Source organism: Chaetura pelagica, unplaced genomic scaffold (genome assembly GCF_000747805.2).
Source record: "Chaetura pelagica isolate M959 unplaced genomic scaffold, ChaPel_1.0 scaffold76, whole genome shotgun sequence".
Taxonomy (NCBI): Eukaryota; Metazoa; Chordata; class Aves; order Apodiformes; family Apodidae; genus Chaetura; species Chaetura pelagica.
In genome coordinates, this window is record NW_009970723.1 from 9,925,313 (window position 1) to 9,941,730 (window position 16,418).

The following is a 16,418-nucleotide window of genomic DNA, read 5'->3' on the forward strand; positions in this document are numbered from 1 at the left end:
CAGAACTGCAATACAAACATTTAATGACAGGAGAATTTTTACCCCTAAAATGATAAGTCAATTTCGTTGTCTGAACAACATGCATGTGTATTTCAAAAATATACAAACACATTTAAAAACAAACAAACAGCAAAAAAACAAACCTAAAATCTGTGAACATTTAGATAGCCAAGGGCCTCAGCGAAGATTTCTTCTCAACATGGAAAGGGGTAAAATAATAATAATAAAGAAACATACCCAGCAGAATGCTCATTAAGAAAAGCCCAGAACTGTTCTAACATCTCTTTGTCATGGATCAGGTCAGATAGATCAGGTCCTGCCAGTTCTTTGGGAACTTGAGAGAAGCGCTGATCTTCTTTGAGAGCACCGAGGTGGGATGGCAGACCAGTGTCAGCAGCAGTACTCTGAGGGAAGGAATTATTTCACTTGCATAACTGCTTTTTTCATCTCTATATTCTGCTCAGTCTAATAATCTTTGCATTAGGTAAGTTCTGTATATGTAGAACAGCTTTTCAATTGCTGAGAAAATAAATTAAAGCTCCAGCTCTTAATCAGCTTTAGTTTTATGTTTACTATAAACATACCAGTGTGTGCAGGTTCCACAATCAAATACACCAATATATACCTGTAATTTACTTGAAATTGAGATATTTACCCAAAATACCTTCCACAGACTTTAGTGGAAACTTTCTCATTTGCTCCAACCATACAATAGTCTGGCATTGATGTAACTGACAGAAGACCTGTATTTGTAATGAATGCAACGGCTGTCAGTCATTCCACAAACTGAGTTCTAGCAGAAATCAGAATGCTTGCTTCTCCAAACTGGCATGTAGTCAGTCTTTCATTGCTGATACTCAAAGTGTTAACCCTCTCTGATAGAAAAAGAGTTTGTTTTTGTTAGTAGGTACTTGTCTTACCTCATCCTTCTTGGAACCACTCTCTTGATGCAAAGCCTGGAGCTTTCTAAAGTACACGGAGTCCAGCTGTCGAGTTTCTTCCACCAACTCCACCTAATAAAAATAATATCTTATGTCATCCCTACAGTACACAGTATAGAAAGATGGAGAACTGGATGGGAACCTTGCCAGTGACAGTGGATAGAAAATAATGTGCTTGCCAGTAATGAGACTGATAGAAGACACTCAGAGTCACATCCTTGGGACAAACGCTTCAGTTAAAAGCTCTAGCAGAACAAAATTTTCAAATCTGTGTAGGATCCCATGTAGATTTCTACAAAACATGGCTAAATAACCTGACTATATCCTCAAGAAAAGAATTTTGTATTTAAAAAACCTGCTGCATTATATTGTGAATATAATGTATTATGTATGCATTCTGCTGTGTACATTGTGTCAGACTTAACCGATAGCCTATACCAACTAATTATGTGTGTCAAAGTGCCACTGAGAAGCACAAAAACAGGTCTTAAAACCATGATTCTCAGGGGAAAATGTTAGAGTGCCACAGATTTCCAGAAATGGAAACCTATTACTAGGAAGGTGCTATAATATCTAAACAATGAAAGTGGAAGCTTTCAGATTTTCGGTCTTGTCATCTTCCTTAGTACCTTTATACCAGGAACCTTAGTTCCTTTTATACCAGGTACTGCCTTAAAATAATAAATTGTGCATGATTAGAACTCATGAAGTAATGGTATTTTTTAAACTTCATTAGAAGCCTTATGTAAATCACTAGAACAGTTCTCTCTGTTATGTGCAAACAATCAGAAGTTGCAAAAGGAATAGTTTGGTGACCCTCTGAACTGATTAAACTGTTCAAATGCAGGTTTTAGGATATTTAACAAAATCGAGCCAATGCATTTTACTGATTAGCACCCCCACTACAACAATTAGAAAGCTGTGGTTATTACAATAGTTTATGTGCAATAGAGAGAAGAGAGTTTTTAGATAAATATTCATTACACTTTTGTCGAAATGCAAATACCCCACTAATCACCATGTTATCTGACTGCCCTCAGGCTCAGTGTAACTCTGATCCACTGTTGTAAAGTGCTTTTGGGTATCCTTTCCTTTAAAAGAAAACATAGCTTTAAAGTAAATGGGAAAATAATTCAGAACATTTTTCATGAAGTTTAAACATAAAGCAGATAGAGGCAGGATGATCAACAATAAAAACAAACTCTCCTGTTTTCACGTTTCATTCAGAGATAAAAATGTAGATGCATACTGACCATGTCCCAAATAAACAGTTTTGGACTCACCTAATTCTTGATAAAATATCATGTTTTGTTATGGGTCAAATACATCCTGCTGTATGGTAGAACAAAGGGGAAGAGTAGAGCCAGGGACTGAACAAAATACAAAACAGACCTTGTCTTTGTGCTGGGAAGGAGTGTGCCTAAGCATCAGCCTGCGCCTAGTACAGAGACTCCAGTGCCTCCTAGAACAGGTCGTTTTATGTCTGTGTATGATAACTCTTCACAAACGCAGGTATTGTGCACTCAAAAGGAATTCGTTCTGCTTTTCTGTGCTCTGATTAAGATGTTTGTGTTCTTAGGGCACTGAGGAATCTGCATACACTTGCAAAAAAAAGCATCATCCAAACTGAAAGAGCAATAGATAATCCCAGGTTACTCCAGGAGGTATAAACTGACACTCACATTAACTTAAAGCAAAAGTTCATCTTTTCAATTCTTACTTTGGAGGAATTCTTCCATTGCTAGAAGCAGTGAAAACACTGTATTCAGACAGTGCTCAAAAGCAGTGTCCTTTTTATACGAAAATTATGTATACTAATACTTGGCTGAGTTAATGAGTCAGTGAGGACTGGCAATAGATACTAGACAACTAGTATTGATAATACACATGGAAGTATACATTTACAAAAGACTGTAAAACTAGTCTAATAGAATGTAAATATAATTTCATATTAACTGAAGCACTGATCAGTTACACAGTGTTATGCAGATCATAAACAATTCTAGCTGAAATAGTTTACAAGAGGTAGCTTAGAAAAAATAACTTCTCCAAAATCTTAGAAAAGATGCTCAAAATAAAGAGAATATTTTGCAGATGTGTTTGGATTGGAATATTTCATTTTAGTATTTTTTTCTTCAACGTCCAAATTTTCAAAGTTTCATAAGGAAATTAATTTATCAGAGGATGAGAGGGAAGGTCCCCTTGTGAATTAATTAGAAGTTAAAAAATAAAAAAATAAATAACTTTTATAATGGGGTGGGGTTCCTATTTGAGTCTCACAGGGATCTGCACTGAGGTTGTTTTTTTAAACATTCAGAAAATTATCTGGGAAAGGAGGTGAGCGAGGAGACGACAAAGTTTGCGAAATTATTCCACAGCAAAAAATTAAATTGACTGTGAAGAGCTGCAGCATTTCAGGACACTTTTGCAAGGTAAAAGGGCAGCTGAATTCAACGACAATAAACATTAAGTCATTCTACTGAGCTCCAAATTAGGGCTTTCCATTAGCTGTTATTACTTTGGAAAGAGATCTTGGAATCACTGCAGATGGCTATTAGCTTACATTTTGCACATCCACTCAAAGTTCACCAGGAGTCAAAAGGCAATTAGAATCATAGGAACAATTAGGAATGGAACAGAGAGCAAAACAGAAAGCATGATTCTGACACTGCACAATCCTTAGTGCATTCAGATCTTGAGTATTGTTTGCATCTTATCAGAATAATATAAAATAACAGCTACAGATGGGGGTGATAAGTGTAACAAAGGTATAGAGTGCCTTCTGTAAGAGTCAGGTAGTCTAGGATTCTTGGGTTTCAAAGAGAAGTAATTGAAGTGGGATTCAACAGAAACATGTAAAAGCATAACACAATTGAGAATATGACAAGATAACAATAGTTCACTGTTCCTTATGACATATAAAACTAGGTGAAATTGACAGGGAGGTGTTTGCAAACAAAGATAAGCTTTTTTTTCTCCTGCTGCATGATGAAACCATGGAACCCACTGCTACAGTGGTAAAAAAAAAAAACTCATCAAAGACTATGGAACATGATGTGGATAGACCTCAGCTTCATGAACCTGCTCAGCTGCAAAGGGCTGGAAGCTGGTAATATTGCTGTATGGTTGTTTTCCATTCTTATACTCTAATCTTCAATACTGGCCACAACCTACTAGGCTTAGGAGACCATTCTCAACTTTGAATTTAGGTATCTGTTCTCCTAGTTTCTCATACGTTAATGCATTGATACAATAACAAAAATGCAATGTACTACTAAACTTCTACAAGGAATTTTAAAATGCTTTGTAGGGGGCAATGCATGCATGTTCTCATTACATGCTGACAGAAGTATCAGTAGTAAAAATGGAGATGCTTAATTTAAGAGAGGAGAAAAACTGAACAAGAACTAACTTCTTGTCCTCCAACTCCTGATTCTCCATTGTAAATTTCTCCTTCCATATCCAAGAAAGAGATGTTAAAGACTTGGAATTAGAAGTTTGATCTACAGCTGGTAACTTGTAGGTAAGTTTACAAAGAGCAGGGAGCCAGAGCACCCACCACTGCCTCCACAATTTCTTGTTCTTACTTGTCAAAAGAAGAGTCAGGACTGCAGCCATCTCCTCTGACCTTCATGAGCCTGCTCAATTCAAGCCTTTAGAGGCTTTCTGGGCTTAGAGCTGAGTACACCACTGAGCCACTTACTTCAGGAAGCCTGTGGGGCACAGTTAGCCCGTACACACCAGGCCAGCTATCTAAAAAGTCTTTGGGACAAATAAAACAAGGTCACCATATCACATTTTCTTTTACACTAAGCAGTAACTGCACTTTCATTCGAAACACCAAGAAGTACTCAATACAATAATATGGGTCTAGCATCACTGTACTGACACTCTAGAAACACAGCTTATTTTGTGCTTATCATTAAAACACAGAAGGCTTGTGGGCAATCCATCATAATTACTTTTGATCAATGGCAAGATTGCAGAAACATGACACCTGAGTGCAAAGAAAGCTTTTGCCATAGCAAAATGCATTCCTTCCTAATTTACAGACCATGGGGTCTGTGAAGTCTGCATGTTCCTTTTGGATGGGAAGTTGTCTCTCCACAGAAAGTTCAGGGTACTCCACGTATCAATGCAGAAAGGACTGGGTAAGTAAAACACCCCATAATATTTTTCCCTTCCTGACTATAATGGGGCTGCATATCCAGGCTCCTTCCTCAACATAAGAATTTTTTAACAGTGTCATCCAGATCAGTTACCTTTCCATAAGTGTATTTGTCTGCTTCCATCATCTTCATCCATGGTTCTAGCAGAACAGTGAGGATATATTCTTCTGCTGGGTCAAAAAGATCCTCAAAAGCTGGGTCAATTTTCTGATAAATCATATTTTTCTTACTCTGATCAAGTCCAATGTCCATACTGGCAGATGGAGCAATGTAAGTTGCATAAAGGTACTACAAAAAAGCAGAAGAAAACTGTATCTTAGCATTATCCATTCCAATTAACACAGTATATTGAAGGAGAGAATTAATGCATATTTGTCCCCCACTGTTCTGCTGTTAATTCAGAATATGTATCTAATTACACTTGCCTTGTTTTTACCAATATTACTATTGTGTTCAAACTTCAGTTGTTGCCATAATTTAGCTCCCTGCCACTTTTGGTCCCACTTGTTAAAATGGTTAATCGCAAAATAATACTTAATGTAATTTTTGCTTGGAGATCAATGGCTGATTCTTAGTTAGATTCAGATAACCACAATCATTACAGCAACTGCACACTTCATGTAGTATTGTTGTTCTGTGGAATATGTGCTGGGGCAGCTTGTGAAGGAGTGTGACTTCTGCATAGAAGGGGAATTTTAAATTTTAAGTAAAAGTGGTAAGAATTCATTCTGTGTGGAGATTCTTCTAAACAATTCTTTGACATTGGTGAGACTCCATCGTGGTAGAGGATCTGTAACAGGAGATACCACTGCACAACTGAAGTAAAAATCCTTACCAAAGCAAGGGCTACAGTGTGCTTCTTCATGAAGCACAGTTTGCCATTCAACATGTACATACAGAAGAGAACTGAAGCTGGAGAATGTTTCCTTCTCACTAGCAGCTCATTCTTGAAGCACAGAGTATTAATCTTGTTTCGAATTATTTTTCTTCTAGATAGTCCCCTAAGTCAAATACTTGCTTTTTAAATGTCTCATAAATTGCTATGAAACAAAAACACATTGAAAACTCAAGAGAAAACACTTTCTTTCAGGAATATCTTGAAATAAGGTATTCCAGAGTATCTTTGTAATACATCATGATTCTGACTGCAGCTAGGGACTCAACTGAAAAAAGATGCTGTGGTAACGAATTTCATGTATTCTTAAATGTTTTCTCTTCTTCATAGTGTCAAAGTCTAACTAATTTTCAAACATATGGTTGAGGAATCATATTAGTAGCATAACTCAGAATTTGTCTCTAGGATGGCACTGAGGAGCCCATGTTCTCTATTTATTATCACACAACTTTGACAAAGAAGAACTCAGTTTTCTAATAATTCTGATTTTCCTTATGTTGCTAAAATCCAGCTGTAATGAGCAGTAGAAAAGAAGAAAATAATACATTTGCTCTGTGTTCAAGCAGTAATAAAACTGTTGTATGTAGATTTCAAGCACAGTGGGGAGAAGGTTTGAGTACATTAAATAATTATGTTTCTGTTTGTTTTAAATGAAATTCTGATATATTAGACTCTTTCTTTTGAACAGTAGCAGTACTAGACTACATCCCCATTATTTTGGACCTTGACAATTTGAAACAGACCCTTCAGACCCTCCTGATATTGGGTCACTGAGGAACACAGAGCTATGATGGCTGGCATCCACACCCCAGTTAGAACACATTATGATTACTATACTTACTGTCTATGCAGGATTCTACCCCCTTTCTATATAGATCTAATAACTGAAAACAAAGATGATTTGTGGCTATCGTGGCCCCAGGTTATCAGTGTAATAAAGATCCCCAGGTTTAAGGGTAAGGTCAAAGAATGAGGAGATCCACAGGAAGAGTCCTAGCTGAAGAGCAAGACCACATTTATCCTAAATTATTCCCTTCTCAGCAAATCCCAAAATAAATTTAAATTTAATAGAAGCAGCATAAATTGGATTCATAGTGACTTCAAAAGTTGGAAGTTATTTTGAAAAACCCTATGACTAGTAAAGTTTCAGTTACATCATGTTTTAGTCTCATCCAAAACATTTAATGTATAAAATAACCAAATTAGAAGGGATCGGTCCAATGATATAAAGATGTGGTATCTTTAAAAACAGACTTTTTAAAGAGGGTTAAGTAATTGTATTCATCATCAGGGCTACACTGCTTCTTCACCTGTTATGACTCATAAAGCCACACACCAGGGATCTGTAAATTGAAGAAAAGGGAATAAAAGGGGCCCTCAATATTTTAAGATGCATTTAACCTCAGTCCTTAGATGGCTGGTCATTTTTAGCAGTTTTAAGAATAAAATAAAAAAAAACCCACTCCACAGTTTTCTTGGGTGGGACTAGTCTTTCACTCATGCCTTTGTAACAAATGGGTTAACTTGAGCATATTTGCAACTCTTCTTTAGAGCTGACAAAAGGTATCAGTCTACAGAGTCACAAATTGCCCAGACTAAGGGATCTTTGGCCAAAACCTATTGACAAACTGCTCACATTGACACTATTCCAATATACTGCCGTAACAGGGACTACCTTTGCAGGCTGCTCTACCTGCCCTCAGTCCTGTATCATTTCACCTGCAAAACCAGAGCATAGTAAAGACAGACTTTTTTTCAGAAACAACAGTTAGAGCTGGTAATACATGTGAAGCAGAAACTTCAAGGTTGTTAAGCTAGCTATGGGAGTGTAGTTTTCCAAACTAGAAGGACCAGATCCTCAGTGCTGCAATCAGGATGGCCTCTCTGCCTTGAAGAATCCAGAACCAACAGTGTCTGAACATTTGGTGTGATGCCATCTTTTTCTTCAAATTCCTGCAAGAATCCATTGTTATGGAATTTGACCTACCAAGTAAAAAGATAGTGTCACAAAGTGACAAGGTGAATGCATGTACTTGCAGACAGGGGAGAAATGAGAAGGAGCTTTAATCCCTGTGTCACCTGCTGAGAGTTCAAGTGCATCTGTAAATGTGTACTGATTTGAATGCAAGGACTGCAGGAAAACCCAACTGCAAAGAGTTCTAAACATGCCAAAAGAAGAGGAATTGTGTGTGTTAACAGGCTTCAACACTGGGCAATGAACTTAACATGATAGAGAGGGAAATGCACTGTAGTCTTTAAAAAGGAATATTTTTAGTCTGTCTTTGACTCCCACATCATAGGAGTCATGTAATTTTCTGAATCAACAGGAAAAAATTACTTTAAATGAACTTCAAGTTTATCGAATTAATACAAAAATCTTAAGCAATGTGACATCAAGTGTACATCATACTTCATTTATTCAATGTTTTATTCCTTTAGCAAAACATAAAGAATTTTGCTACCTGTCAGCTATATATTTGCTTCCAAATGTATTAGAATAAGTGATGGATTGAACCTCAGACACTATCTGAAAATCTGGTCAGAGTTTACATCTTGAAATTACTTATAATGGCACCAATACAAAGACATGCAATACTTGAAAAATTCAGATTAATACTTTTGTCTCATTTTGTGAATTTCAAATCAGGGATTGTGCAGACCTTGGCTTTTGGTGTGATTGTTGAGTTTGCTAGCAATAAGCAATACCAGAATGACTGGAGTTGAGCAAGAAACACAAAAAAGATATAAGTAAGTCCAAGTGCTTTGTATTGCTGCTCAAAGGCATGGATACTGCTCTGCTCTAAACAAGGGGCTTGAGCAGCTGCTTGACAGAATCTTATGATGGAACAACACAGTGCATTGGCTGGACTTAAATGGAAAGGCTAAACTGCCTTAACCTCCATCATCACTTTCTACTAACATAATTCTTGTGTCTGACCCTTAAAGTTCACAATAATGATAACTCCCTTTATCTAAACTGATTCTAGTGCTAAAACATTTTCCTTCCCATAACCGTATTAAATTTTCTAACTCTAAATAACTGTCATAATCTAAAACTACAATATGTGGGGGTTTTATGGCTTTTCTTTCTGAATTTATTTTACAGTCCTGTATGTTTGTAGTGAATAACCATATATGTTCCTGGATGATTGCCGGTACTCATAATTTTTCTTACCCATCAGATTTTATTTTCACTGTAGTTTTTTTCCCTGGATGAATGAATGAATGAATGAATGAATGAATGAATGAATGAATGAATGAATGAACGAACACCTTGGAATGCATTCCTTTGATCTGTTACAAAGCCGAGATAAAAATGCCTAACAAATGAAACAATGAGTAGCAGACACAGCAGTCCAGGTTTGCTCTTGTTTCTGACAGGAAGCAGGCAGAACACATACAGAATACTCTGGATGTCTCTTCCTGTAATATATAGTAAAATATATATGACAGTGTGAATCTGATCTCCATTCTCTCAGGAGTATTTGGAATTACTATCTTATTGTGCCAAAGGTGAGCACAGAATCTGCGAAGGCATCTCCTCCATAAGCAGACCCTGTAGATTGGAAGCAGCTTGACTCTCTACCGTCTTCCAATGAAAACAAGAACAATTTTTGCACGGCCTTAAAAGGCAAGTTTGAGAATGATACCAAATGTTGCAGCACATGTGTTGATTTGTTATGTTACATTTCAGCTGTTAGTTATGCTAATGGAACAGTTTCACACAGTTCGTTTTGATGTATTTACTTTAATGGCTCTGTGTATGGAGCTCTCTGCAATTGCTGGGTCATACTGATTGCACAATGTTCTGCTGTCACCACCAGGCCAGTGCTGGAAATAAGATAACAAAAATTTAAAAAGGTCTGGGTCTTAATTTTCAGCTGTGCAACCACTGCAGAAAGAGTAAAAAAAAAGAGTGTAAACTGGTGTGAAATGAAACGGGCCAGAACCTAAGATTTGGCCTGCAACAATACATACAGGAAAATGAAGACAGTCTAGATAAGGTCAACTTGCATGCCTGCTGTGACCAGGGTCCCTAGCCACACAGAGGCCTGGGCAGATAAGGGAGAGAGTCAGCCTTAGGTGTACAGCCAGTTTCCCTCAGCCTCAGGCCATGAGTAGAGCTGGAGGAGAGAATAACTAAATAGACTAGCAGTTCAAGTTAGCCAGTGTGTGTGACAGGAGAGAGTGAGAATCCATGCCTTGGCCTCTGCTTGGAGTTTCTGTACAAATAACACTGATTCAGGTGAGAATTCTGGACAAACATGCAAAATTCTGTCATTTGCCCCAGTAAAACCTCCAAGTAGCAAAAGGAGAAAAATTCCAGGCAGTCCAGATGCTCAGTAACATAACCATACCAAAGAGATTATTCTCCACTGTTCTCTCTACCGATATTTGTTCCAATGTCATGTGAAGTAGCTTTGCTCTATTACAGCATATATTGAAATATGCAGATATACTCCTACACAAGGTTCACAGAGGAAAAACAGACCAAAGTCTCACAAAGTGATTTTAAAAGTTGCTTGGAGTCCTTCTAATGCTATCACACTGCAGCAGCCTCCTTCCCTGGCAGGATCAGACTATTCTGCGGTTGGTGACAACTGTCAGCACCCATGTGATGAACCAGTTCACTTTTGCTTTATTTCCTGACTTAAAGTGCATGCTGAATTAAGAATGTTCATCTGTAGGAAATATTGGTTCTGGCTGGCAATAAATAAGGGTCTAAAGATCAAATGGGGGGATGATGACTGAGAAAAAAGAATAGCAATGCCCTGACAGTCAGAAGAACAGGACTGACAACTAAAAGATCTATTTCCATGATTAAGGTCATTATCTGCAGTCTGGACTGTGCCACCTTCAATCCTAACCCACGGAGGGATGGAAGGAAGGTACAGCACAATTAGATGATATCTCTAATTTTAACACTAGACAGACAGTGTGCAAATTTGACACAGAGTAGCAGAGAGGAGACAGGATAAACCAAGTACAGTAGATAAAACTGGGCACAGGCATCAGAGCCCAGAAATCAGACTATGCATGTTTAACATTTAAATCAAGAAATTCCATTGAAATAATTCAAAGAGCTTATTTTATTGTCCACAAACAAGATTTACTTTGGTGTGTGTTGTCAGGATTTGGAAACTTTTTTACTTTCTATCTTCTTTTCATTCTTGACATTGAACAAATGGATTTGTGAAGGGAATGAATAAATGTATTTCTGAATGGAAATCACATTAATTACAACTTACTTGAGCTTGCTTGCATATCTTAAAAGGGTGAAGAGTTTCTTGGTAGAAAAGCTGATGATAAGCTTGTAGGTCAAACCAAAAGTACACACTGTTCTTCCACAACTAGAGAAGAAAAATATTGCAACTTATTGCTATCCAAGTATAACAGCTTTATAAAAGGTTGACTTTCCATTGCAAGTAATTATTTAGCTCCTTGTGTTCGTCATAAATCAAGCTCAATTAGAAATGGATTTAGTCTTCTGTTGCACACTGGCAAAGGGACAACATATTTAAAGGCATCGTCACTGTGACATTGTAACTTTTATTGTATCCTTTATGCGTAATTGGCCATTAAAATCGTTAACATTGGAGTTAATATTTGAAGAGTAACCATATTTCAGTGGCATAAAGCCAGAACTAAAGAAGAAATGCTGATAATGGACATGCAAAATTTGTGCCATGGTGAAGCAGCATTTTGCAACAATAACCAAAACTATTAAATATTGTGCGCTTGACATACATTACTGGGACTGTAATTACATTTTTATTATATGCATTTCTGAGGCATAGTCTTGGCCTCATTTCATAAATTCAATGAATATCAAAAGATCTTTCAGAAGGAGTCTAGAACTTTCCCAAGTCCTCGGTTTTAGTCATGTACCTATAGGGTTTGGATCTTGAAATTACCCTGAAACCTCCATCACTGGATAACAAAGAAAGTGTTCCAAGAAGAGGGAGGCAGGAAACTTTGCTTCTCTAACTGTAGCTTGCCAGACCTGGCAAATGCTTAAAACAGGCTCCACAGTTCTAGATAAAACCTTAAGGAAATACTTTTCAAAGAATCTGGCACCTGCAAAGGCTAAAGGACATGTGGGTGGGTGCCTATCGCCAATGAAAAAATTACTTTTATTTAGACTTCTGTCTATACACACTAAACATTTTTGGTGGAAGGTATTCAGCTTTGGAAACATTGGCTCTTGCCTTCCAGTAGCCAAAGGCATTTCCAGCTACTGCTGCTGGATCATGGGTTGTGCCAGCAGTGAAACAGATGTGCATCTTGATTGCATTCAAATCTCCCCTAAAGACTCGATTTTTCTGCAAAGCCACTAAACACTGACTCAGATTCATAACTTGTTCCAACCAATCCTCAATTTACACCCAGCAATGAATGATGGATCTGCTGACTGCAGAGAAGAAACAGTGTTATGTTTCTCAGAAATGCAGGAAGCTTCGTGGAAGATGAAGAACGTTTTTAAAACATTGGAGATTTTGGACACCAGTAACCCAACAAGTAAGAAGGAGGCAGATTATCATGAGTAATAGCATACTGGATTTTCCATCTTTTAAAAAAATGTTTTTGTGGGTTAAGACCTCATTTTTTCTGCCAAGTTAAAGACCAGTTTTTAAAAATGATTAGTCTTTTTTTATCCCTGATGGTACAATCAGATTTCCACTAGGTCTGAGACAGTTAGGATCTGACAGCTTGGTTAAGACCTGTCATTAGTTTGAATATACACATGAACAGTTTATTGTTGTTGAGGGATTGGAGTCTCACAAGTAATAATTCATCCAGTCATCAATCTTTCTTTCTCCGTCTTTTTTCAGCCTGGCTGCCCTCTATAACTTGGCATTCAGTCAATCGTGGACTAAATTATCACAGGGTAGGAAAATGCTCATACCTTATTCCCTGACTTCTCACAGAAGTGTGTGAAGTAGTAGCCTGCTCTGTTTTCCAAATAAAGAGATTGCAGCATGCTTTCCATTCTTGATTCTCCTAAGACAACACTGCCAGCAGCACTTTTCCCCTGAACAAATAAAATACAGTTATACAGCAAGGAATAATAGGCTTTCATTATTTTCAACTGTCAGTACATTGCAATGAAGGGCCATGCAGTGTCTTCAATTCAGTATCTTCATCCCTAGAAATTAGACTCCATTTTCTACTACATATGCAATTGATCATAGCTCACCATGCCATTTTCCCACTAAATACTCACACTCAATGGAATAACTCTGATAATAGAGGACATCCAGAGTAGCAAAATCATCACAGTATGATTCTTAGGTGGTTCTTCAATACTTGCAACAGGAAAACATACTTGGTCTTCATTCTGTCGTTAACTCTTTAGTTCCAAATCTGGGGAATTCCAGTTATACTAAAACATATAACTTAGCTGTCAAAAGTTGTCTCAGCTCAGGCTACTGTGTTTTGAACTAACAGAAGTTAACAGGTGGTTATTTGGTGAAGTCTCATAACTACTGTAATAGAACAAAAGATATGTGTCCTGGGGTTACTCTATTGACATTATCATCAAAATCATGAACATTTTAGGGGAGAGAAAATCCATGCCCTCTACTGTGACTGGCCCCTGGAGTGTTTGAGGAGAAATACATCCATTTTGACAATGCTGGCAGAAAAAACAGAGAATGCAAACTAGTAAATTAGCTTCTGATGATCACAAGAAAGAAACTTTGGCTGGCTTGTTGCCTCTGATAGCAGAAGTGGGAGCAGATGAGCGTGGTGGCTGACAAGAAGATTCTTTCCAAAAACAGGGATGGAGAAGAGCAGGAGTGAGCCAGACTTCTGAGGCAGACAGAGAAGGAAGGTCCCACACGTCAGTATGAAATTAAATTATGGATCCCTGCATTCATTTATTTTTGCATCATATTTGTGAAGGCAGATTGTGGGGTCCTGACTGTAGGTCCCAGTCTAGCCCTGTAAGTGTAAATGGATGGTATTTTCCTCCCTTAGTGAGTGGGAAACTCTGCATGATGAAGGTGTACAAAAACTAACAGTTCATGGTGTGAACACTTCCATAATATAGGTTTCTCACTGCAAATATCCCCTAATCACAAAGACTAGCCTTTTCTTCTGTCAAAACTAACAAATAAGTAAAATGATTGCAGTGAATTAATAAACTAAGTATGATTTTGATGTGAAACACAAACAGTGTGCTCAAGTGACCAGCAAACTCAATGCATATGTAAACAGCTCAGATTTCATAATATGTTTAGGGCTTTTTTAATTGTGAAGCAATGACTGCCTCTGGGAAACAGCAGGGTGTTTCAAGAGAGTTCTACGAACGTAAAAAGTTTCAGATATATTTTAAATTGCCAAATCTTGACATCTCGTGTGTTCAATTTGTCAGCATTTTAACAGTTATTAAGAAAAGGCTCTTCTGTGCAGCCTGTGCCTCCTGAGGTTTACTGGATTGAGGGCCTGCTTAGCAGGCAATAATTCAACAAAGAAAAGAATGAAGTACACAAGTAGTGAAGAGGAATTGTACGAGTGAAGCATTTTCCTCTTATGAATTTTAACTATTTTAATTACTTTCTAGGGCAGACTCAGTTTTCACCATAAGTCTGGTGTACTTTCCTAAGCAATTATTCCACTGAAGTATTTATCCAGTCAGTTTTCCATAATAGCATACTGAACACATGGTCACTATGGAGAAGATCAACACTTTCTAATGAAAATAAACCTCTGTGCTTGCCATGATTTCCTATCAAATAGGAGACAGATACCACACAGAAAATGCTGACATTCTAATTACACCTCTGCATCTGGCATTGACATTCCCACAATCAAACCACTTTCTCCCTATCATTGACTACTTCCCCATAATACCACAGAATAAAGTCTCTTAACCCATAATTCAAGACAATTTCCAAGCAGTACTTACCAGGAGCAGCTCAGCATAGGTGTACTTTCTATGAACCTGGTATTTTGAGTCTCCAGTGTCATCCAAAGCTAAACAATGAATCATGTCTCGGCTCACTGTCTTTGGCCTGGATCCACAAACAAACAGATTTTTCAATACCTATTTAAGAAACAACTGGGACTGTTTATAAAATAAAGAGCTAAGAAGAGACGTGAGAGAGGTAGAATGACATAGTGGATAGTAGAGGAAAAAGTACACAGAGTTCAAATTTTTAATAAATGTAAGAAAAATAGAGAAACACTTTTTCATGTGGCACACACAGACTCAGTGTATCTTTGAAGGCAAGTGCTAAAGACAGGTTAAAAGAATAGAAATGCATGCAGAGAATATAATAAATTATGCAAGATAAGGTAAACCACCTGTATTGGGAAAGATAAACCCTTTTGTGTTGTGACATAAGCAAATCGGAAACTAATCAGCCAGGGAAGAATTTTCTATGTATGCAATCTGTACCATAACTATGTTTAACTAAGTTTAACTATTATTATATTGAAGAAAAGTGTTCTTGAAAATACTACGATCTGAAAGTCTTTAATAAATGTTTGAGGTATATTGGTGTGCAGAGAGGTGCACAAGGGATTTTTGTACTTACCTCTTTCTACTTCTAGAAATGTCATCCCTCTGGGGACTTTGGCCTGATGGCAGGGTATGTGATAATGATATCTTCAAAGAGAAATTTGGTGTAGCTGGTTTTAGCAAAGTTGTCAATGAGCTTGTTCTACTTTTCTAAAAGACGTATCAAAAATAAGGCAATTCCTATTGTCTTTCAACTTTTGTATTTTCTAAATGTTCTCATTAGCAGCTCAAATACATTCAAGGATTTTCAAGACCATTTTGCCTTGTCAATCACAATATGTAAAACTGCAAACTACAAAAATCTTGCAAGATTTTCAGCACACCTTAGTAACTGCTACAGGTTAAACATTACATTTTTACCAGGCAGAAATATGTTACATGCATTTTGTGTAGAATTAGAGGATGTCAGGTGAAGAGCATGCGAACAAGTTTTGTGAATCTTTACTATGATTACCTTAACTAGCTTACCATAAACCAGGACTGTAAGGCAGACAGAACCACTCAGACTAAGAGAGAAAGGAAACATTCTGCCACATCATCACTAGCATATTTTGAACAAAATCATGCTCTTATTTTTGGGAGATACCAGTTGCTTTCAGAGTGTCCCCAGAAATTCACCCAGAGTTGCTGCTTTCTGTGCTCCTATAAGGATAATGGAGCTGGAAGATTCAGAGGTCCAGATTTCAGCGGCAAAAAAAAAAAAAAAAAAAGCAGCAATAAATGGTCCCTCAGCTGATTCTGTGAAGGTCATGTCTGACAGGTCATAGTTTTCTTCAAGTACTCAACAGGGGCTGGAAAACTTGCAGGGTTAGGATCCTGTCTGCCTGACCTACAACTAGTCCAGGGTTGTTAGCACACCTTGTGAAGCCAGGAATGATCTCTCTAGG

The 16,418-nt window shown here is 37.5% G+C and overlaps 1 protein-coding gene across 1 annotated transcript in view; it reads right to left on the reverse strand.

Moving 5' to 3' along the window:
- RGS22 (regulator of G-protein signaling 22) overlaps positions 1-16,418 on the reverse strand; it is a 61,173-nt gene that overhangs the window by 21,780 nt on the left and 22,975 nt on the right. The window contains exons 10-14 of the mRNA XM_010006522.1: positions 12,913-13,038; positions 11,255-11,356; positions 5,204-5,398; positions 921-1,013; positions 238-404 (exon numbers count right to left, since the gene is read on the reverse strand). Coding sequence (XP_010004824.1) covers positions 238-404; positions 921-1,013; positions 5,204-5,398; positions 11,255-11,356; positions 12,913-13,038 — 683 coding nt within the window. The remainder of the gene's footprint in view (positions 1-237; positions 405-920; positions 1,014-5,203; positions 5,399-11,254; positions 11,357-12,912; positions 13,039-16,418) is intronic.